We start from the raw sequence: 23,491 nt of genomic DNA, 5'->3' as shown, positions 1-23,491 counted from the left end.
AATAATATTTTTTTGGGATTTTTCGCCTTATCTGGTAATATTTTGACGTTTTACGTCCAATTAGCGGTCATAATCGCGTTTTATATAATATTTATATAATGTATATCAGTTTATTATTTTGATCAAACACTAAGCTATCTATACGTTTAGTCTTGCCGTAAAATTATACGATTTTATATAAATGTATTATGACTATTATACATATATGTGCATACGCTCAACTATTTTATAAATTTAACTAAGTTAAACTTATATTAGGATTATAGACATCTTTATCGAAATCTATTGTATACATTTGTTATTTTTAATTTTACATATAATTTTTTTAATTGGCTAACTTTTTTACATTCATAATTATACGGTTTTATATAAACTTACATCAATATGTGTATAAGCTCAGCTATTTTATAAATAAAAACTAAGCTAAATTTATATTAGGATGTAAAAATTTGTAAGTTTATACTATCGAAAAAATAATCGATTTTAATTTTGGTGCAAATTACAATTCCTATTTCTTACTACCTGAGGATGGGACAAATTACATATCTTTATTTTGTTGCAAATTACAAACGCATTTTAAAAAAATGGTGAAAATTACACATGTTGTAAATATTTTGGGTCAATTTTGGTGCAAATTGACTACAGCCCCGCAGATATATCTTTTAAAAATGTTAATTTAAAATACCGGTTTTTAATGTTTGTTATATTCAAGTATATGTTTGTAAATTAAAATTTATAAATAACCTGATCCAAATTTTGTAAATTAGTAGGTAGGTATTCATAGTTGAATGGTTCTGGTTCTTGTTCCGGATTGTATAATAGCTTTAAACCAAAGAAGATACTTGGTATTTAGTAATAATAGACAATAGTTTATCAAAGAAGTTCAGTATTTCTCAAAGCCAATAAATTGAGCACAGACGACGGAGATAAATAGAAAATAATCATTGCGAAACTTGATTTTAATTTATTTAAAAATATGGGTCCCGCAGTATCGTTTTCAGTAATTTCGTAATTTGATTATTAAATTCTATTCCGGTTCCTAATAATATCTCAAGGGTTTATTTTGATTCTATAATATATAGAACGGGTTCTTTTCGGTTCGGTTATTTTAGTCCCTGCTATAAGGTTAGTAAATTATTACATTGAACTACAATAAATTATGAATTTTGATACTCTTATACTTACCCACCTAATTGTATAACTCCGTGGGGCGCAGGTGAACAGCAATGGCCTGTTGTCGTTCAACAACGAGATGCCGACGTTCTTCAACGTGCCTTTCCCGCTCGACTACCCAGCGTTGGCCGCATTTTACGCCAACGTGGACTTGCGTGGAAGCGGACAGGTGTACTACCGTGAGGACAGGGACCCTCGGACTCTGGGCCTCGTCGACAGCCTGGTGTCAAGGTTCTACCCACGGTACCAGGGCCGGTTCGCCGCCACGTCACTGTTCGTGGCCACGTGGCACCGGGTGGGCTATTACAAGAAGAACGCCGACCGGACCAACACGTTCCAGGTGGCCTTGGCCACGGACGGCCACGAAACGTTCGTGCAATTCGCGTACCCGTCGCCCATCCAGTGGGTGCAATCGTTCGGCGGATTGACCGACGAGGCTGGGTTGCCGGACGCCAAGGCCCAGGCCGGGTTTAGCGCCGCCGACGGACGCATACACATGCTCCGCGGATCGGGCAGCGATCAAATACACAACTTGGACAGGTAAATACTTCGATGTAATAACCTATATAATACGCATTAAAGGTATCATCGATTTTCTATATACAAAGTTTTCTAAAAAGTTGAAATATTTTTATAAGTACTAGTACCTATATTGTTAATTTTATAATTTCTAATTATTGAGCATTTATAAATTCAGATCATATTATATAGGTATTTAAAGTAGTGTGTGTTTCAGGACTGTACATTTTGAATGGCCCCTCACCACTTCATGACTCTCGTCTGTAAACTCTATAGAAAAACCTCTAGACTACCCTTCCCCACTATTTTACTCCAAATCACTCATATTTAATTCATATTTTATGTATGTATTTTTCATACTAGTTCTAGGTACTCAGCAGCATCCAGCACCTTAGTAATATACGTTGATATACGTTTTAAACAATACATAATTAGCATATATATAGCAACCTTGTTGGTCTTATTCTATAACGATTTTACTCAATAAACTCATTTTTGTATTTCTCAAAATATATTTTGTGGAATCCAGTGATCCATATGAATACTAGGTATACCTACATTACTAAATGATCATGTAATGTCGCGCGAGGCTGTATAACATTTACGTATTATATTAAACAAGTATCTTAAAGTCAGGGACACGAAAACTGGCTGGTGATTGAACGCTCCAGTGTTGTTTTTTTGTAGGGCTATAGTATAGTTAATAGTTTAGATAGATAACTTACAATCACCGGTCAGTTCTTCTTGTGTCTCCAACTGTGCAGTTAGTCAAATGGGTAGGTATATGCTGCTTGCACTCCACTCGAGCTTTCTAAATCATAAATTTATCATTAAATTATAATAACTAGGACTTGGATGATATAACATTAATTAAAAGTTATTTAAGTCTTAAGTTTATAGCTAGACTTAAGGACTTAAATACTTAAAGCGTTAAACACAGACAAATACATATACAAATATGAGCAAATGCCAAATATGTAGAATGTAGATATATGTGCACATTGTTCTAGTACAAGACAATGTTGACTAAACTTATTGAAAAATATATTTTATAATTATTTGTGTTAATTATATTTCTTTTTTGAGTACCTAATTGTTCCTATTGATCAAATGTCTTTAAACAGAAAAAAAAAACCATAGGTCGATAGGAGGGATTATCATCTATGGCATGCAGCGCAAAACCATTATCACATGAAAGACACACAATATTTAAGCAACAAATAACAATGGTACGATACATTACATTACGTTTGTGTATGTAGTTTAATTAATAAATTAACAATAACCACCCGTATTCGTATAAAATATATCTTATCTGTATGTATAATGCGTGCAGTGTGTACGCCGTGCGATCGAACAAACCACGAGCGATTATTAATAATTTTTAGGACTTGGTAAAAAATCAAAATAATGAAATATGTTATCTATAGTTAGTATTTAGATAATAGATATACGTTCCGGCAGTCGTTCGATAATTTACTTGGACGTTTATTGTTATGTATTATAAAATAAAGAAGCAATTATATTAACAAGAATATTATGTTATACTTAAATATTAAACATTTTTATTTTCCATCCTTCAGAGTAATCACCGTACATTAGAAAATCAAAAAGAAACCTAGAGTATTCTCAATAAAATATTGCCTCCCTAGGCAACTACCTACTTTGCCTGACGCTAAATCCACCACTGATTTAGATAATTGATAAAAAATGTAATAAACCAATCACAAAAAAAATTATAATTATAATTTTAAATTTATTTAAATAATAATAAAATGTATTATTTTTCTTAGTTTATTTATTTGATTATTGATTAATACGGTGTTTAGATGTTAGAAGCATAACCATAATATTTTTTATGAGTTATTAAATGAAAATTGTATGGAAAATAAAGGTGATTTATACTTAACAGTTAACATAAAAGTATACAGTGAATATATTAAATTTAATGAACGATTAGTATGAACAGTTTTAAGAAGTTGTTAATTATTTAACTATTATAGTAGATAAGAGCTTATCATTATCTATATGTACCTAGCTAAAACAAATTCTACAATAAATTAACCTGGATTCACAGCTACGTCGTGTGTCATGTCGCACGAGGGCGTGGTAACTATGGTTTATAACCGATAACAGTGGTAACCATATTGGTTTAAAAGTTGTGCTGTAGTTAATTCTTGGTATTCTCGGTTGCAACTTGGTTATTATATACGAATACCTACACGATACCAAAAAAGTATCGTCCAATTAAAATAGGACCCGATTGACACGGCACACGACGTAATGGTGAATGCGCCTTTATACTTATTTATGTAGCCTAACCTAACTATAAGACCATAAGTTACGGACTTACGGTAGTCGGTACTAGGTGGTTATAAATTATAAATATCGGTAATCGGTTCTTAACCAGTTGAAACCACGGCTTAAGATATACTATAGATTTGTACACCTTAAACCAGGATTAAAACTTATTATGTTAACTGAAAAACCGTCACGGTAACCGGTAACCGATAGCTGAAAATAATAGGTTTTGAATAAAGTGGTGTTCACAACTCAACGTGTTGTGACTGTTGTGTCGTACTGTCGTGTATTGTATATTTAATACAAAGGTAACAAAATGTCAGTTACATATTACCAACAGGCAACAACTAACAAGTTGAATATATTCAACTCTATATACACGACACGACGAGTTGTGAACCCCCTTTAACGGTAAACGATTTTAGGTTGCCAAAATTCGGTTAAAATCTGTAACCGGTTTCAAGACTTGCTATTTTATTTATAACTTGTTAACTTTTAACGTTTACCTATAATACTAAACATCCCTAATATTGACATAAATTAACTCCATCTACAGTATCCAATTGACTTGCCCACTTTTGGTTTCTGGTATAAATAGTAGTAGGTACTTGTAATTATCGCTAATAATTGTAATAACGCAAAAATAAAATAATATAAAAAATATTTTATAATATAACTAAAATATTACAGTTAAGTTAAAACAACTATTATATAACTAAGGCTCCTGCCAATAGTTATATTAAAATAGTAGAAGATATTTGGATATTAGAAATAAAATGGTGTTTGGTTGATTTATTGAGTTACACTAAAGGATCTGTATATTGTTCTCTACTCTTATAAGAGCTGGAGATAAGCTACCAGATATAAATATTAAAATTGCGCTATTACTTTCCTCCTGATCGTCGGAGGGTTCTCGAGGTCGTGATTCGAGAACGATCAAGTACACCGTAGTAATTTTAAAAAATTTAATAAATACAATATAATATATAAAATTATATAAATATATGAATATTGATGCGCGTGCACCTTACCTTATTCGCAGCTGTCTTTGATATGCAGTTGACGTAATAAAATAAATAAAGGTTTTTTATTAAAAACTCAGATTAAAGAAAAACAACATTGTTAAATTTCGATTTTAAAAAGAAACGGTCCAGCTGTCGCTCGCAATGTCTGGTGTAAAAGAGTTTTTTAGTTGCTCCTGCACTCTTGAGGTTGTTTTGGTTGTGAGTGGTGATCATGCACTGATGGAAGGAGACGACGTGGTCCAACCAGCCAGGGTTGTAGGTGGTTCCACCAAAGGTCTGTGCGTTTCCAAAGACTTAGCATTGTCTTTGGCAACAGAGATCCTCATTGGACCATCCCCTGCTCTGGTGGCACACGAAATAGCTCACACGTGTTGGGCCAGATAGTCACAACTACGTATAAGTTCGTGTAACTAAATAATATAAATCGTTCCTTTCATCAGTGGACAATGGTGTGTTTTTGTTGGATTTTAACTGTTATCTGCGTGCGACAACTTGACTGTTATTTATTTTATGAATATTTAAACAACATACAATCATGATGTGTGAGCATATCCTTATGAGGTGAGTATACTCAGCTTATTGATTTTCTCTATAGTTGTCTATAATAATTTACTCAACACATGATCGTTTTGACGTTTGATTAAATTGTTAATTTTTTTTTCTATACTCGTTTAAATCAACGCATCTGAATATAATTGCATTTTGCAGCGGTGTATTTGAATTTAAATGAATATTTGTTAATAGCGTAATCGCGTACCTATTCGCATAAGATAATGAATAAGTGTTAAGTCGAAATTTATTAAAATATTAAATCATACATTAAAAGAATGTTATCATTATTTCATCACATTATTAATTACGTATATAATATTTATATTATACTGTTTTACTATATGTTATAGTCCATATAATCTAGGTATAATACAAATAAATAATATGATCGACGATCGTGTTTAAAATTAAATACAAGAAGTTTATTTATGCAGCGAACGCGAAAATGTCTAATATTAACAATAGTCAACAGTTGATAAATAAATATCTATAGTTCATAAAGTTCACTTCTGCCTTTATTTTGAGTTTATAATGTTTATATTTCAGGTTATATTAAAGGTTATGCGTATACGGTATAGGTACTGTTGATATTTTACCATTATTATAAAAGTATATACAATATGTTATATTATATTATATTTTACAAACAACAGCTCGATTTTACCAAGTCATGTTACTAGATAAAATAAAATATGCATCATTAGAAGAATTTTATATAATGTTTTATTTATTATAAATTGAAATTGGGTATGACCTAGCTATAGCATTTTTATAATAAAAATAATGTCAATTATAAAAAAGATATTTATGGGCGTTGCAAGTGGCCTACTTGTGTGCTTCAACGCATGCTTTCATGCAGGGGAAACTCATCGATAGACAATAGCTAATGCTTAACTGCCCAATGGAGAGTACGGAGAGTGTGTAGTTTATAGTTATGATTTTACATGCATTTCTTGCCTATTTGAATGTAACTATTAATTTTAAAAAACCAAATCACCCTAAAATTATAACTAATACCCTGAAACTGTGCATTCGTTTAAATAGAGATGCAGATTGTATTTAATGTACCGAGCCCGCCTGCAATAGGCGTAGTTGTGTCCCCACATTCTATATTAAAATTATAACAATATTATATAGGATACAACTATAAGCCACCATCTGATTGGGTTTTTCGGATTTTCTTTTTAAAATAATTGTTATTCACTCGTGCGTATATATAACTATGATTATATTTATAAATTATATCACAATATATAACAATAATGTATACTATTATACTGATTGATCTCGTTTATGTATAGATGGAGTAATACTGACGCACCTGGTGTTTGGTTGTATCGTGTGGGCAACATCGGACAGAATGAAAATGTGGAACCACCCGAATTTCCCGGAAGTGTCCGACCAGGTATCTCAATATTCTAATTAGATTATTATGCATGATGGCTATACGTATAGTTTTGGTACAATGACCAAACTACAATTGGATACTCTATGATCTCTATGGATATTTAAACATTATTTTACCATTTTATTTTATGTCTTGTCAACACAAGTGCGTACTGGCCCACATGGTATACCGGGAAAATCCCGGTAAGCCTTCTTAAAAGTTCTAAGATCTGGGCCCCCTATAACAAAATAGGTACCTGTAGTCTTAGTTAAATCAGTATTTTTTTTTTTTACAATGTTTTAATCAATCTGTTTAAAAAAAGAACAAGGAAATATAAAAATACATTCTTCACTTCGTTCAGAATCTAAAATTTGTTATTCCAGAATCGTACAGTAAGGAAAAAAATTGAATATTTTGTTCCAATATAGTATTATATTTATATATACATGCAGCGTGATTGATTTATCATAAAACACTCAATATTTAAAAAAGTATTGACTTTTTTCAAAATATTTTTTTACATAGTTTCAAGTTGTTAAAAAACCAACGCTTTTATTAAAAAATTATATTTTTTATCCTTATCATTTTTTATGTTTTTTACTTTTTTGAATGACAACATAGAGTTTTAATTTCATATTCCAAAGCAGAATATTTTTCTAAGTATTTTGATACATAGAAATCGAATTTGGGGCTAGTAGTTTATGAGTTATAATTATTTAAAGTTTAGACAAGCGGAGTGGTGGACAAACATTTTGCAGGTTAACCCCGTACCACTCTACTCTGCCAATCTAAACTTTAAATACTTATAACTCATAAACTACTAGCCCCAAATTCGATTTTTATATATCAAAATACTTAGAAAAATATTCTGCTTTGAAATATGAAATTAAAACTCTATGATGTCATTCAATAAAGTAAAAAGAATAAAAAATGATTAGGATAAAAGATATTTAAAAATATAATTTTTTAATAAAAACGTTGGTTGTTTAACAACTTGAAACCATGTAAAAAAATATTTTGAAAAAATTCAATACTTTTTGAAATAATGAGTGTTTTATGATAAATCAATCACCCTTGTATAATATTATTATTTATAACACAATATAAAAATAGTGATGTTCGTCAAACGTGAAAATGTAAAAATGTTTAGGAGTGTTTGTAACTATTATTAGATGTGACTCTCACAAGTGAGCCCATAGACTAAACCCACTCTCATCCACCGTTTGTGATGGCGATACTATCTGCTAATTATTATTGTATCATAATGTTTCAGACGAAGGTTTAACTTGCGCAGTAGCCGGAGCTTTATGTCACAACCAAGCGTCGTGCGTGGATTACGAACAAGGGGACATGTGCTGCATATGCAAGAAAGGGTACTTTGGAAATGGGGTGACATGTATCAAAGAAAGTAAGTCGATCCTCGAATCAATTATATTGAACTAACCATATACCATATTCCTAACTATATATTCTAGGTATAATATATTGTTAAAGTTATCTAATATTCATCACAGACGAAAAACCCATAAATAAATTTTAATATTTATCTAGATAAATTCAAAACATTAAACATGTAAATTAATGATTTAGAATTATCATACAAAAATTGAATATATTATGTAATTATTAATTATTACTTTTTTTGTTATACTTATTGCCTAATGCCTATAGGTACTTAAACAATTATAAATGATGTTCATAAATTAAATTTCATAAATTTTGATGAACCACTTTGAGTATGTATCGATGCCATAAGCATCATAACACTTTGATAACCTATATTATGTGTATACATAATATAAATTACAATATTTACAATACTTACTATCAGGAAAATTATTTATTGTATTACTTATAATATTATGTTATTTTATGTAACGCGTGTAGACGTTCCAGTCCGTGTCAGTGGAAAAGTCAGCATAGATGTTAACGGAATCGCCATGCCGGAGTCAGACTTACAAGCTTACGTGGCAACGATGGACGGCCGCGTGTACATGGCTATTTCGGACGTTCCCAGCAACCTGGGTTTTGAGTTACAATACCTGACCGTGTTCCCGTCGGTAGTTGCTTGGCTTTTCTCCTTACACTCGGAAAACGCGTATAACGGATACCAGTTGACAGGTCGGTGTATATATCATATTATTATTATTATTATTATTATTATTATTAATAATATAGTTATAGAAAAGATTATAGTCGATCTTAATAAATTATATTATACCTAACACCAGATACAGTAATATTTGTAACTTTGAAGATTTTAATTCAATTTAACCGAAGTAGAAGCGTCGTTTTTATTTGTAATAATATTGTATTTGAACTATATCGGTCTATATATATTATGTAATAAGTACCTATACGTGTGTGCAATAGGTAGGTATAATATTATGTTAATATGGTACTGGCAATGGTTATAATTAGTGAATTAGTCAAGAATTACTAGGCAATGATGAAATTAATAAAATTAACAGTGTTATGTAGGGAACTGCTTTTATTTCCCAGTTATTTTTTAAAAAGCCTTATAGTAAATGTAAGAAAAGATAGAAGATTTCCAAAAATATGATTTCGTACCTATAGGCTATATACCTAGTGGCTTGGCATATTATAATCAATAGATGATGCTCTTTAGGAAATTAGGTAATTTAATAAATAATAATAAAAAGAAAAATGTGTTTATACAAATAATATACAGCTTAATAAATTATCATATGCCATATTATAGTTTATTTTCACATGGAAAGTTACTGATGCATGTGAATTTTTAGTCACATATTTAATTACTATAACTCGACCGCGCGGTCTGAGACACTTATTAGATTTACATATTTTAATTTTACATTCATAATATATTAGTACGTTGTTGAAATCTCTGTGGTTCGGTGACACCATATCTAAATATTCTAAACACACTATTCTCGAAGATTTATATCCTTATTGTGTCATAGATTTGTTTTAAAACAAATTAAAATTAAAAAATGTCTGTTTGCATTTATTGAAATCATTTTATGTGTTATGTTTCGAACAATTGTTTTGAGTGCCTAATTACTAATTATAAATAATAATCATTGTAAGTATTATCATTACATAAAATATGTCATATTACGTCACATGATAATATATCTTTATGAATTTATATATATGTCAATGTATAGGAGGAGTGGTCAACTATACTTCTGAAGTTACTTTTCCTGGTACCGAACACAGGATAACTATTCATCAACGGTTTTTCGGGCTCAATTCGTTCGATCAATTGATAATGGATGCCACTGTACAGGGAACAACGCCTCAAGTCCCGTTGCCGCATACAAGATTCACTTTGCCCAACGATAATCATCAGCAGTACACGATTGCGAATGGTAAGTGAGATAATAATATTATTTTAATATTGCATAATCTACTTTGTATAATTTTAAGTTGATGACGTTTATGTAAGCCTCACAATTAGCAGCGATTGCATTATCGTTCGATTTTATAATGTGTAGAAAATTTCAAAATATATACTATCACTATGTTTGTAGGTAGATGCAAAGTATATATTTATAACAGTAAGGAATTTTTAAAAAATAAATTATTACTTAAATCAAAAAGATAACAAATACAAATATATTACATGAAAATAAAAATGCTTACATTAAACATGTAATACAACTTGAAATACATAAAAAATTATGACGGTATAAAATCGTTGATTTTTTTTTTAATCCGTCGACTTGGATTTATCAAATTAATTTGTTAAACGATTATCGGATAGTGTTAAAGCTAGCTTTGAAAAAAAATCCAGAATAATTACAAGATCTCATATTCGAGCCATCAAAAGTTTGAATGTCTATATGATTGATATATTTTAATGTTCTCTTATTATAATTTGAACAGGTCGCATGCACTCGTATTACACGTACAGGTACAAACAGGAAGGGTCGGATTTCGAACAGCAAGTGACTGTGGCGCAAAAATTTGAATTCTCTCAGCCTTGTAACAAGGCTGCCAAAAGTTTTACGTCGTTCATGTTGCAGAATTCCAAAGCTTTTGCCTATTACGAAGAAAAAGTAAAAATTTTAAGACTGGTCAGCACAAACAACATATTTCTGCCATTCGGTAAGTACTAAAATAGAAGTTATTCAACTTCAAATAAATTGTGAAATGACAGTTTATGAAAAAAAAAAAATAGGAATAAGGGATTATAAAAGCAATTATTTACTTGATATTTATAATCATACTCCATAAAAACAAACAAGAATAGTTCTAACAAATAGGTTAGCCAACTCACATTTCTCCACCCAGGAGCAGAGTTACCGAAATCTTTTTAAAACAACTATATTATTTATAACGACATATTGCCATATTGGTATAATTAGCAATCATAACCCGAGAGTATAGGTACTAATTAAACAATTCACCAACAATTAATCATGGATGACAAAACCAATTTTCTGCACATTCTCCTAATAGTGTTAGAGGCCCGGGGCTGTTGCACTTTTTGACCAAAGTTCTTACAATTTAAGCCATCATAGTTCTAATAACTATGAGGGAGGGGAGGGGTAACTTCACATCTAGGCACTATTAAGTAATACTTTCTAATTTATTTTTGTACGTGGTTTACACGAAATACCTAAACGTATGCATAGAAGACACGCAAGACCCTTGTATCGACGGACATGTGAAATGTGTTGCGAACAGCACGTGCGTCAGAGAAGGTAGTACTTTCAGATGCGAATGCAATCTAGGGTATGTACATATTACTATAATAAAATATTTACAAATTCATATATATTTATTTATTATTGCTGCTTAAATTTGTAATGACAATGCACTGAAGCTTGTGTTCAAAATTTAAAATATTGAAATGTTATATTACCTACATACAACAGCTGCTGCAGGCCTGCAGAATATCATCTTTCTATTATAATTTGTACTCTATTATATTATAAGTTATAACAATATCTGTAATCAATGGCGTAATTAGGATTTTTTTTTTTTTTGTTGGGGGGGGGGGGGGAATTATATGTTTTTAGCAAAATTTATAAGCCTCATACAGTAACCTACACCACTAAATATAACATTTTTGCAGTAAAATAAAAGTTTTGGGAGGATCTATCCCCCTTATCATCCCTTTAATTACGCCTCTGTCTGTTATTCCTACTTATTCGGTTCCATTTAATTATGCTGTAAGACTACACTGTTTTTAAAAACTGTGATCTCTTAATTTCTATTTTTGAAACACTGCAGCAGCATATGGCATAAAATACGTGTTATTTTTAATCACCAAGTGTGGACTTGTTATACTACACAGATTCCATTCGTTGTACGGTGCTGAGTCTGGATGCGTGGATATCAATGAGTGTCAAGACAGGATCGATCGATGTGATCCAAATGCCATGTGTGTTAACGAAGTGGGGACTTATAGTTGTCAGTGTAAACCGGGCTTTGAGGGAAATGGCTATTACTGTGGAGCCATTACTGAAGCTCCAAATACGGGTAAATCTATTGTACCTACCTACATTTTTTTATAGAGATTCGATACCAACCGTATATTTAGGGAGTTCAATATAGGAAATTTTGTTATGAGGACGCCACACCCGCATGTGTTGTCTCCGTCTTACAAGTGCGGAACATAGCAATCTTCACGCTCAGCAGAACACGTGTAGCGGTGTAGCTCTGTTAGCTTAAAATTTAGAGTGAATTGATGACCTATTATAATATTAAAGGCGAGATTATTATTAATATTATCTCATGGGTTTTTCGTTATATTTTAATTTTAAAGCGTGTTATGAGTATTTTAAGATATACAAACAATTTACAATTTTAAAATACTCATAACTCACTTTTAAATTAAAATACAATATCAAGCCCATGAAATGCTCTAGGTAATCATATTGCCTTTAATTTTTATGATAGGTTGACTTACCCGTGATCTGCTAAGCGTAAAATTTGATTTGCTACGCACTTGTACGATCGATATATTATAACATATATACATATGTGTGGCATCCTCTTGAGAAAGTGCGTGTTGAGTAAAATATGCGAGTGCCTAATGAGTGACCGTTATTTTAATTATTAATAATTTATACCTTTAACAGTATTATGATTATACCCAGACTCCATATCAAATTTTGAACCCCTGTATTTATATCTTTGCGGCACACATACAATTTCATTTAAATTCCTATAAAAATTTCAAAAATTACAAATCATGTCCAACAGCCACCCTCCTTGTGTGGACCTAGCTTATACCTACTGTAATATAGAATACAGTAAATTATTATACTTTGTATAATGTTAAGAAGAGGAGGGGCATTTGCGCACTTGGATGCGCTATCAATAACCATATATAGGTATATATAATATCCATATAATGTTAATCGTCAGAGTAAATTGGCCTATTATCTAACTTAAAGTTAAGAACATCTTTTCAGTTATTTGTGATTGTATATTGGTTTAATTTAATTTTCTTTTTGAAATTTACATATTATTGTATACGAATAGGTATGTAAAATATTACAATTTATAATTTAAAAATGGTCATCCTCGCTTGAAAATCAAAACATCGCAAAAAAAAAAAAATAACATTCAAAACTACAAAACATACAGATAATGTCTTTAACCAATGTCTTATAAAAAGTCAATCACTCTTACACAAAAGCTGAGACCACACAATTTTAGTCCAGTTTAATGCAAATGTAACATGTTGCACACGAGTCAGAGAAATAAAATAATAGGTATAATAGTGCACTGTCACTCCTTTAAACATTTTGTTTTTGTATAAAGTATCAATTTTTACTAGTTGTATTAAATTACCTAGTTATATTTGATAATATATATGAATTCGTCGTGAAATTTACTTGAAAAAGAGTTTCTTAGAATTTTCCGCTATCTTTTTTTTTAATTAAAAGAAAAAGATTTTTAGAAATTACCTAACTTCATCACAAATTCAAATATGTTTTCATTAGTTGTATATGATTACTAAGATTGTAGTACAACTGACATAAGATAGGTATATTTCGATACAAAACAAAAATGGAATAAAATTTTCCATCTTTATAATATGTATATATTTTATATAATATGGCAACATCGAAATTTATGTTTTTTTCAGAACCAACATCAAGGGCTTATAACATAGAAAACAGTGTTTGTGATGTGCCTGATAACATCAGCACTTGTTCCTGTACCCAAGGGTAAATTGACAATATATTCATCATCTATAATTACATAAACTTATACATTGGTATTTAAGTATGTTTTAAGAAACAAATCGTTATAAATAATATCCAAATTATTCTTTAAAACAATTTTTCTTTAACTTAGTAGGTATATAAATGCAGTATACAGTGAAACTTCCATTCACAATATTTTTTTAAGACCAATAACTAAATAAGAATCAAATTTATTTAATTCTCTGTAACACGATATTATGCTGTACCTAGTAATGTGGTTGTGTCTCATGAGATTTCGTAATTTGGAAGTTTCACTTTTTTTTTCTTCAAAATGTTGAGCTTGACTTACGTTTTCTTGAATTAAATAGTACATATTTATTTTAAATTTTATTAACTATATATAGTTACGAAATACGTTTGCTGTCGGGAGACTCTACTGATTTTGAGTGCGTAGATGTCAACGAATGCAATATACCAGAAGTCTGTCACAGGGACAGTCGTTGCACGAATTATCCAGGCACCTACACGTGTGCTTGCAATGAAGGTTTCATAGGCGATGGACTTCGGTGTTTACCGTTACGTAAGTTCATACGGAGTGATCCGTTTATTCACACATTTTTTAAGTGATTGCTGTATTCTTGAAAAACGGAAATGGTATTTTTGATGTAGGACATAGCAGTATAATAGGTAATTATTTTCTTACATAATTATAGTTAAAGCCTATACGTATATTTTACAAAAATGTACCAACCTAGATAATAAATGAAAAATTAATATTTTTATTAATATTTAATATTTCAAACTATTGTCCACCTATATTAGTTAACAATTTTATATCTACCTAAAACATACAAATTTAGTTAGCAAACTAGGATAAGTATCTACAGCATTATTTTGTATTATACTTTCTAAACTTATATATGGCATAATTAATACTTATATTGTTTATAGACCCCAGATGCCGGTTAGAAGGACAAAGATACATAGGTCAGGGTTGTCCTGTGCAGAAAACGTGTACCCAAGATTTGTGTCAATGTCCATCATCATACGTTGACGTTGGAGAATATTGTGCGCCCTATGATGATATAACGACCGCAGAACCGGAGGAAAGTTCTATAACAGAATCGTCGAGTAAGTGTCGGGCAAATTATTTATATTGTCAATTAATTGTATTAATAATTATAAAAATGTTTGTAGTTTCGTGTGCCGAGATCAACACGTGTCATGCTCATGCCCAGTGTAACTTTATAAGCTCTCAACAACGACACAAGTGTCAATGCAATCCGGGTTATGAAGGAGACGGATATGAGTGTTCGATTATTGGTAAGACAACTAACTACTAAGAACCAATAGTTTTATTATTTAAAAAAAAAAATATACCACTATGAAAGATTTTAAAAAAAATAGATAAATATTACAAACTGTCATAAAACTACTTTACAAATTATCCAATATGCTGCAGCATGACAGAATTTTTATATTTAAATGAGTAATAACTATAGCTTCATAAAACATGCAAATTTAAGCATAAAATAAATAAGAATTGAAGTAATAACCCTTTATAAAAAGTAACAATATTGTTAATGTTGTTGAACTTTATTCATATTTGCCCATCTTCTCTGCATCAAGCAAATCATTATTTTCTACGCATAGACGAAATTGAGCATTTAAAACCTCGAGCCAGTCTCCTAATGAGGGATTTTTCCAAACCACAATCATCTTCTCAATTTTCTTTCTTCTTATTTTTTTAGAAAACATATCTTATGTTGTAAAAAAAAATATTCAAATATTTCTCGTAGATTACAAATCAGATAAGTAGGTAAATTTAAAAACATTGGTACTTATACATTAATTAATTATCTTTATTATATTTAATTTAATTTAATATAAAAATGTTTTACTGTATGTTATGTTGCTGCTAAAAAATATTTAGAACAATCGTGTTCAAAGTCAAACATCTGTGATATGCATGCTAGCTGTCAGATGATTGAGGGTCATTCAATATGTGTATGCAACAGTGGATATGAAGGAGATGGTGTAATATGTACACCAACTGGAGAATGTGTCGCAGACTCAAATTGTGGCCCTAACGAGATGTGTATGTATAATGAAACCAGTTACATATATAGCTGCAAGTGTTTGGAAGGTTATCAAAAGATTGAAAACAAATGCCAAAGATCACGTAAGACACAGTTGTATATTTAACTTACAATAAGCCACAGTAATATAAGATTATTGATCAATCTTAGGCTGTTCATACGAATGTCACAGATATGCCAATTGTGTACAAGGAGAAAGGAATAATTATGCATGCCGTTGTAATAATGGATACCGAGGTAATGGTGTTACACAATGCGATCGGATTATTGAAACTGGCTGCACCGAGAACTCATGTCCACCAAATACTGAGTGTAACAATATAGGAAATACTTTTAAATGTTCTTGTGCTCAGGTAATTAATAAAATAGGTTAGATTTAATTTCAATAATTCATTTAATATTATTTCCAATATATGTATATATATATTTTTTTGAAGGGATATACAGAAAACTGGAATGGTTTAGAGTTATCGTGCTCAGAAACATGTATTGTAAATACAAGCATTTGCCATCCATTAGCACAGTGTACAATTGATGCATTAGGACATTATATTTGTCAATGTAGACAAGGATATATAGGAAATGGTTATTACTGTAAAGGTAAAACAAATATTTGAAAATTACATATAAACATAATAATTAATATTTATTTAAATTACAATAGTTTGTTTATAAAACATCAATTTATAGCATCTATAAAACAAAATCTTTAAAATATTTACATAGAATTTATGTATAAAAAAAAAATTGCTTGTAGCCAAGTGGTTAATCACTTCTGCTCAGACTTATTTTACCCTTATACTTAAAACTTAAGTATCATTTGTTTTAAGAAAATAAAAAAACAACAAAAGAAGACATTTACTTACTTGTAAATCAAGGGATGGCAACATTGCATATTCCAACTGTTCCAAGTAAAACAAGAGGAGATTATCCAATTCATCTGCAATTTGATAAAATAGCTATTGGTAAGTATTTAAAATTCTTATTGTTTAAAATTTTGTGATTAGTTGCATACTATAACAGAAATAGTAGACAATTCAAAAGTGTTTAACACCATCGTCCTCATCATACTGATTATTAAATAACAAACAGAATTCAAATTATATACAATTTAGTATTTTTAATAGAAATTACCAAATTATATACAATTTGGTATTTTTAATAGAAATAAAGTTTATAGGGTTAGCTAGTAAATTATATTTTATTTCCAGGTTTAGCAGTTGATTGTTTAGAAGAACAGGTGTATTGGAGTTATATAGCAGATCGCACAATTAAGTCTTCTAAACTGAATGGTTCAAATGTGCAAGAATTTATTGCTACTGAAGCAACATCAACCGAAGGGTTGACCATCGATTGGATTAACAGAAAGATTTATTGGACAGACTCTGGTTTGAAACGAATAATGACAGCAGATTTGTATAACGGAACCCATGTCACAATCATAGCAAACTCTTTACTGAGTAACCCTCGAGGAATTGCTGTTCATCCAAACAGAAGGTAGTATAATTATTCATATAAAACTGAAATATTAATTAATTGATATTATACATGGCTAGAAAATTATTTTGGTCAGACTGGAATAGAAATAGTCCTAAAATTGAATGGTCTGATTTGGATGGCAGTCAAAGAGAGATTTTTGTTCAAGGACCTAATATCAAATTACCAAACTCTCTAGCTATAGATTGGTATACAGATGAACTCTGTTGGGCTGATGCAGGTTTAAAAAGCATAGGTAATTTCAAAATACACTTCACAAAAAGTTTTATTATTTTTATTATTGATAATTGATATTAAGCCATTTATTATTTGTTATCTAATATTATAAACAGATACATTTTTTTTTTGTTAATTTATCAATTTAGACATGATGGATATAAATAATTGAATATTAATGTTTTTTTTATTCTTATATTCTAGAATGTATTGGAATAGATAGTCGATTACAACGGACTGCTGTTGCTAATTGCAGTTATCCTTTTGGACTGACTATTACTAGGGACAATTTTTATTGGACTGATTGGATAACGTGAGTATTCTCCAATTTTTAATGTTGAATGAAATATAAAACAAATATATATCTGTATTTTAGAGGGAAAATCGAATTCATTGGAAGAAATGAAAAAGTGAAGAGAGAAAGTCTGCCTGTACCTCTACATGGAAATGGAAAATTGTATGGAATTGCAGCAGTTACCGGAAAATGTCCCTAATATTAAAGACTGACTTGTAAACAAATTTGTTTGAAATTTAAAGTCCAAAGAAAGCAATGAATCAAACATGGTAGCAGTACTAAAATTCAGTCTAATGGGCTTTGTCCTAATAATGAATGTATAAATAGTAAAAAAATAAACATAATATACCATGTTCAGATTGGTTTATACAGTAGAGTAGTAACATATTTTTTACGATATCTGTGTGTTGCACTCAACACCATGACTCCATCCTTAATTGAAAGAGCATACAAATGGTTGAGCATCACATGGTTTGGTTCTGGAAGAAGTGTTGGTTCACACTATACACAAAATTGTTTATTTAAAAAAAAGAAAAATATTATTTTGTATGAGTATAAATAATTACCGAAACTGAAGTGTCTTTGTTCAGTATCACTTGCAGAAGATGTGGTGGTAAAATTGGTGGACCAGAAACTTTCTGCCACGGAACTGATGGAGGAATATCTTGAGAAAACCCACCTGAATATAAAAAAAAGTAGTATAAATAGTTTCAGAGTATCAACATTTATATTCATTATAATTACGGAATCTTTATCATCATTATTTTAATTTAAAAATAAAAATAAACAACTTAAATAAAAAAAGTGTCTAAACAGTTACTAGAAGTTTTTGGCATATGTTGTATTTTAATTTAATAAAGTGTTTAATATAAATTTAGACTAAATATTTATTAAAAATCATAAATATCGTTTTAATATGTAGTATTGAATTAAAATGTACTTAAATGTTATTAACATAATTAAAAACAAATCAGTAATTAATTGATATTTATTTTCTCGAATAGTCAAATGTCAAATATTAGTAAATCTGATTAGTGTGTAATTCTTATTTTTTAGACGTTTGATTTTTACATAAAATTTAACAAAGTAAGATGTTACAGTTGTATCAAAATTAATATTCTTAATCAATTGATGTATTATATAAACATATTTTCATATCTTGGTAGTAATTTTTACAGTCCATGCTAATTTGAAATTGAAATAATTCTACTACAAGTTTAAATGATTTAAAATGAAATAAGCAATTAATTCACTACTTAATTTTTAATATATAGACAGGTTAGTTTAAATATTTAGAATCTATACATAAAAAAAACAAAATCTGCACTAGACAGTTTATAAAATAAATATGTTGATTACTTTTTTCAATGCTAGTTTCGTCAATTGAATCAACATCTAGTGCTTGGAAAACTTCAAAGTCTGTTTTCCTTACTACTACTTTGTTATTTGTTATGCCTGGATCACCTTCAATCATGCTCTATAAATAAAAATTACATTGTAATATGATAGATTTTCCAAAAATAATGCAATATAAAAACTTACAACTTTATTATCACATTGCCAATTGCCATCAACACAAAATTTATAATGGTGTTCACCTTCTGGTAAGTCAATTATAGTTACAAAATCATTGTGACTGAAATCATAAATAAAATTGACAGCGTATTACTTATACATTTTAGAAAACAAATAAAATAAGCCACGTGGCATAAAAAAAATTTAATTTATGATAAGTGTAAGTTCTATAAATTATTATTAAAATATGCATATTTTGCTCTAAGAAAGCAGTTAAATAGTGCTTTCACTTGTGTGAATTCATGACACTATTGTAGTGATCACGTTGCCTACAGGTATCAGTAGTCAAGGATGATGTTTGGAAGGTAACTCTTGAGTTAATTACACAACGTAGAATTCTTCTTAATTAGATGAATTGTTTATTTATTGTGGTAAAACATATATTTATTTATAACATGAAAGCTGAATGTAAGTTAAGTATTCTGAATGATTAGAATTAATTCGGTCGACTCGAATATTTTCTAAGTTCAAAATATTGTTTATAAGAAATTTTCTAAGTCCAATAAATTAAATTAAACAACAGACTGGCGTGAAGGTGCTCTGGCTAGTCTGGTCAAGTCGCGTCTGAATACAGGCCGTTTCGGGGTCTCTTATATAGTGCTACCCTCTACTCCCCATAGTCTACTTGCTCTTGTCGCTGTTCTCACGGATGTGGTATACTTATCTAGATTGACAGAAATGCCACTCGCCCACGAACGAGCTAAATGCGTATCCCATGCAGCTACAGACCTCAATAATTTATATTATTATTAACATTATTATTATGTAAAAATATACATTATAATATTACATTATGACATTGTTTCTTGTAACTTTTGTATTGATGCATAACCCCACATCCTGTGCACACCTATAAACGATCTTTTATGGTCGTCTAACCACATGATTTCGTGTTGCCCTAAGTCCTAACGTTAATGATTTCCACGAAATGCTTTCTCTCTTATAATTACAAAGTTGGTCGCACCCTACCCTATCTTGGTTCGGCTGGTACCTAGTTGACCATGAACTAGACAATGCGAGACGCTAGTCCATAGCACTATAATTAATTTTACTTTGAAAGTTAATGTCATTTAGTTACACAATTTATTTATCAAAAAAATTCTTATATTTATTTGTATAAAAACAAGTTTTGAAACTGCATAGAAATACAAACTGTAGTTTAAGTTTTAGAGTATTGAGTCAGATATTCAAAGACTGATGTGTTGAATGCAACAATGCCTTGGCATTAAGTAATACAAGTTAAATATGTGAAATGAATAAAAAATTAAACAAAAATTTGTGACGTAAAATTGATTTCATACATTAAAAATATGTTTTTATATTAGGCAAGGACCTGTGATTCAAAAATGTCTTAATAGCACTCAGTATACCAAGAAAAAAAAATGTGAGAAACACTGCTGCTCTAAACAATATTGAACTTTTTTACATCTTAGCATATATGTTTAGGTCATGCTACCTAAATTTCATACAAATAACAGTGGTACTAACTTAAGAATTCAAAAACATTTTTTCCTTACTGTTCGAATTTTAACTTAAAAAATAAAAAATAAAAAATAAAACTATCATACATTATAAAATAAAATATTTGTAGAACTATATTTACTCTTAAAAAAATTAAAAATAAAATTAATCTGCTGTCACTGAACATTTTAAACCTGAATCACTAAACTATTTTAAATGTTGAGATTCAAACTTTAATTTTACTTTTAATTTTTTATGAGTTTGTGGTTTCGATGAGTTCAAGAATCCATTCCTATTCAAAAGCCAACAACAGAACTAAAAAGTTGTTTTAATGTCAAATAATATTACCAATTTAAATATAGATGCGGGTATAGATGTATATTTATTATTTATAGTTTATATAGTCAACATTAATGATTTTCCACTTTTCCTAGTAGATAAAAGTGAAGATATATCATATTATTTAAAAACATGATGATTATATTCTATGGGGAATAAGAAATCTTTGCAAATTTGAAACTTATAAAATATAAATTTCAAAAGAATTTAAATTGTACATTACAAAATATTGGTATAAAAATACATATGTATACCTAGATTAATTTTCAATTTTCGATTAATTTCAAAAAAAGATGATCACATTACTATCTGTATAACATTCTGTCTCTATTTTACAAAACGTAAACCTAATAGAAAAATGTTAATTCAGCATATTAACTAGTTTTGTGTTTTTAGCTGTAAGTTTGTATTTAACCTATTTATTACAGGCAACGCAATGTTTTGGAAATTAGGAATCTTGTTTGTTACATTATGAATGAGACAATGAACATAATGACCTCGATAATGATATACTCGTGAAAAATCCAATAAACATACCTACATCAATAGTAATTAATAAGTTAAGTTAAGCTAAATATAAACATCAACTACCTATATCAATCCAATGTTAACATTTTTCTACTCAAGTCTTAAACTTCTTAATGAATAACGATTAATGGTAACTATCTACAGTGAAGAAAATTGAATAAAAATTTAACTTTACAATTTATAAGTTATGTATATAGACCTGTATAAGATCCAATAAAAATACCTTTGAACCATTGGTATGGGTTTCCATTCAGAGAAGGTGCCACTAATGAATACTTGTTTGCCACCACCTTCCCATCTGAACACGGTCGGTAACATTTTGTTTTCTGTGTCGCTTTCTGACAATGAATGCGGCATGCCGTCAGTGAATTCATCGTCCTTATAGATCAAGAACAAATAAATCAAATTAAACAATCAGCAGATAAAAATATAAACAATATTCAAAGTACACAACAGAAGTGCCTATTAGACAACCGTTGTTGACATACATTAGGTTTAGTTGAACTCGCGTTAGGCTCGTGTAACGCATTGGAATCTGAAGTTTTATCAAACACAAATGCTTGACTTTGCACCTCCTTTGTCGGCGAGGACGGAACGATCAGACCTGCCGACTTGTGACGCTGACTGCCACTAGTGTTACCCATAACCGTACACAATGGGCACTGTTGTCTACCGTCAAATGGGATGGATATTATTTGCTTGTCGTTACTAGTTAGACTTTTGATCCTTGGAACGCGGTTGTAGCTTAACGCTAAGGTTTTAATCAAAATTGTTGTTTTACTAATTGTACGTTTTAATTTGTTGTTTGCGCTTGATAATCGTTGTCGTCCTGTCCATCGATTATAATAAATGATAATTAAAAATAATTACGATATTGTGAGAGTGAACATAATATTACGGTGAAAAACGAACATGAAAACAAAAACATTTATAAGTTATTAAACACACAATAATGTAAAAATAATAAACACAGGAGAAATGTTCTTCTTATCAAGACCACTGCGCCGTCGTCCTAAGGTCGTTCACGATTACAGTGCACAATTATTGTGATTAAGTACAATTTTATTCTGCGTAACAACCTTTAGATCATAAACACTCGTCGTCAAATTTCCGGGAAAATCTCTCCTCCGGGCTACGAATTGATCGGGCAGGTGGCAGTCGTCAATGGTGGTAAACACTGTAAATAGTAAATACTAGATTATTTATCTTTAAATTTAAATTAATTATTTACAGTATTTGGTGGTGGTCAGCAGCTGCTGCAGTCCAACTCGTTTAAATTATAAATTATGATATTATTTTTTAGGGGACAACGACCATAACAATTCACAATGTTATTGTTGTTCGACGACTGATAACAACTGATAAGAAGA

General features: G+C 30.0%; 2 protein-coding genes across 4 annotated transcripts in view; one reads left to right on the top strand and one right to left on the bottom strand.

Annotated features, from left to right (window-relative positions):
* Ndg (Nidogen) overlaps positions 1 to 18,575 on the top strand; it is a 23,281-nt gene extending 4,706 nt beyond the window's left edge. Inside the window, exons 2-21 of the mRNA XM_015520085.2 lie at positions 1,217 to 1,713; positions 6,872 to 6,975; positions 8,231 to 8,365; positions 8,845 to 9,078; positions 10,110 to 10,313; positions 10,831 to 11,052; positions 11,583 to 11,682; positions 12,248 to 12,432; positions 14,051 to 14,132; positions 14,516 to 14,691; positions 15,063 to 15,242; positions 15,309 to 15,434; positions 16,045 to 16,293; positions 16,361 to 16,563; positions 16,648 to 16,810; positions 17,041 to 17,175; positions 17,422 to 17,707; positions 17,767 to 17,942; positions 18,128 to 18,236; positions 18,300 to 18,575. Of these exons, the coding sequence (XP_015375571.2) occupies positions 1,217 to 1,713; positions 6,872 to 6,975; positions 8,231 to 8,365; positions 8,845 to 9,078; positions 10,110 to 10,313; positions 10,831 to 11,052; positions 11,583 to 11,682; positions 12,248 to 12,432; positions 14,051 to 14,132; positions 14,516 to 14,691; positions 15,063 to 15,242; positions 15,309 to 15,434; positions 16,045 to 16,293; positions 16,361 to 16,563; positions 16,648 to 16,810; positions 17,041 to 17,175; positions 17,422 to 17,707; positions 17,767 to 17,942; positions 18,128 to 18,236; positions 18,300 to 18,417 (3,684 nt within the window). The 3' untranslated portion in view covers positions 18,418 to 18,575. The remainder of the gene's footprint in view (positions 1 to 1,216; positions 1,714 to 6,871; positions 6,976 to 8,230; positions 8,366 to 8,844; positions 9,079 to 10,109; positions 10,314 to 10,830; positions 11,053 to 11,582; positions 11,683 to 12,247; positions 12,433 to 14,050; positions 14,133 to 14,515; positions 14,692 to 15,062; positions 15,243 to 15,308; positions 15,435 to 16,044; positions 16,294 to 16,360; positions 16,564 to 16,647; positions 16,811 to 17,040; positions 17,176 to 17,421; positions 17,708 to 17,766; positions 17,943 to 18,127; positions 18,237 to 18,299) is intronic.
* Positions 16,836 to 23,491, bottom strand: alc (5'-AMP-activated protein kinase subunit beta-1). Of its 3 annotated transcripts, XM_015520087.2 has the most exons (8): positions 23,353 to 23,491; positions 22,610 to 23,298; positions 22,345 to 22,499; positions 19,761 to 19,854; positions 19,578 to 19,695; positions 18,785 to 18,897; positions 18,568 to 18,719; positions 16,836 to 17,150 (listed from the first exon to the last, which is right to left on the bottom strand). In XM_015520087.2, the coding sequence occupies exons 2-7, from the start codon at positions 22,763 to 22,765 to the stop codon at positions 18,573 to 18,575; spliced, it is 783 nt and encodes a 260-aa protein (XP_015375573.1). In that variant the 5' UTR covers positions 22,766 to 23,298; positions 23,353 to 23,491; the 3' UTR covers positions 16,836 to 17,150; positions 18,568 to 18,572. The 3 variants fall into 3 exon arrangements, with proteins under 3 accessions (XP_015375573.1, XP_089083801.1, XP_089083802.1); XM_089227675.1 differs by having other exon boundaries at positions 22,610 to 23,444; XM_089227676.1 differs by lacking the exon at positions 16,836 to 17,150 and having other exon boundaries at positions 18,565 to 18,719; positions 22,610 to 23,448.

The sequence above is a fragment of the Diuraphis noxia genome, unplaced genomic scaffold (genome assembly GCF_037042655.1).
Source record: "Diuraphis noxia isolate RWA-SAM2 unplaced genomic scaffold, SU_Dnox_SAM2 contig0004, whole genome shotgun sequence".
In the NCBI taxonomy this organism is placed as follows: Eukaryota; Metazoa; Arthropoda; class Insecta; order Hemiptera; family Aphididae; genus Diuraphis; species Diuraphis noxia.
Note: the sequence above shows the minus strand (reverse complement) of the source record. Positions and strands in the feature narration are given on the sequence as shown.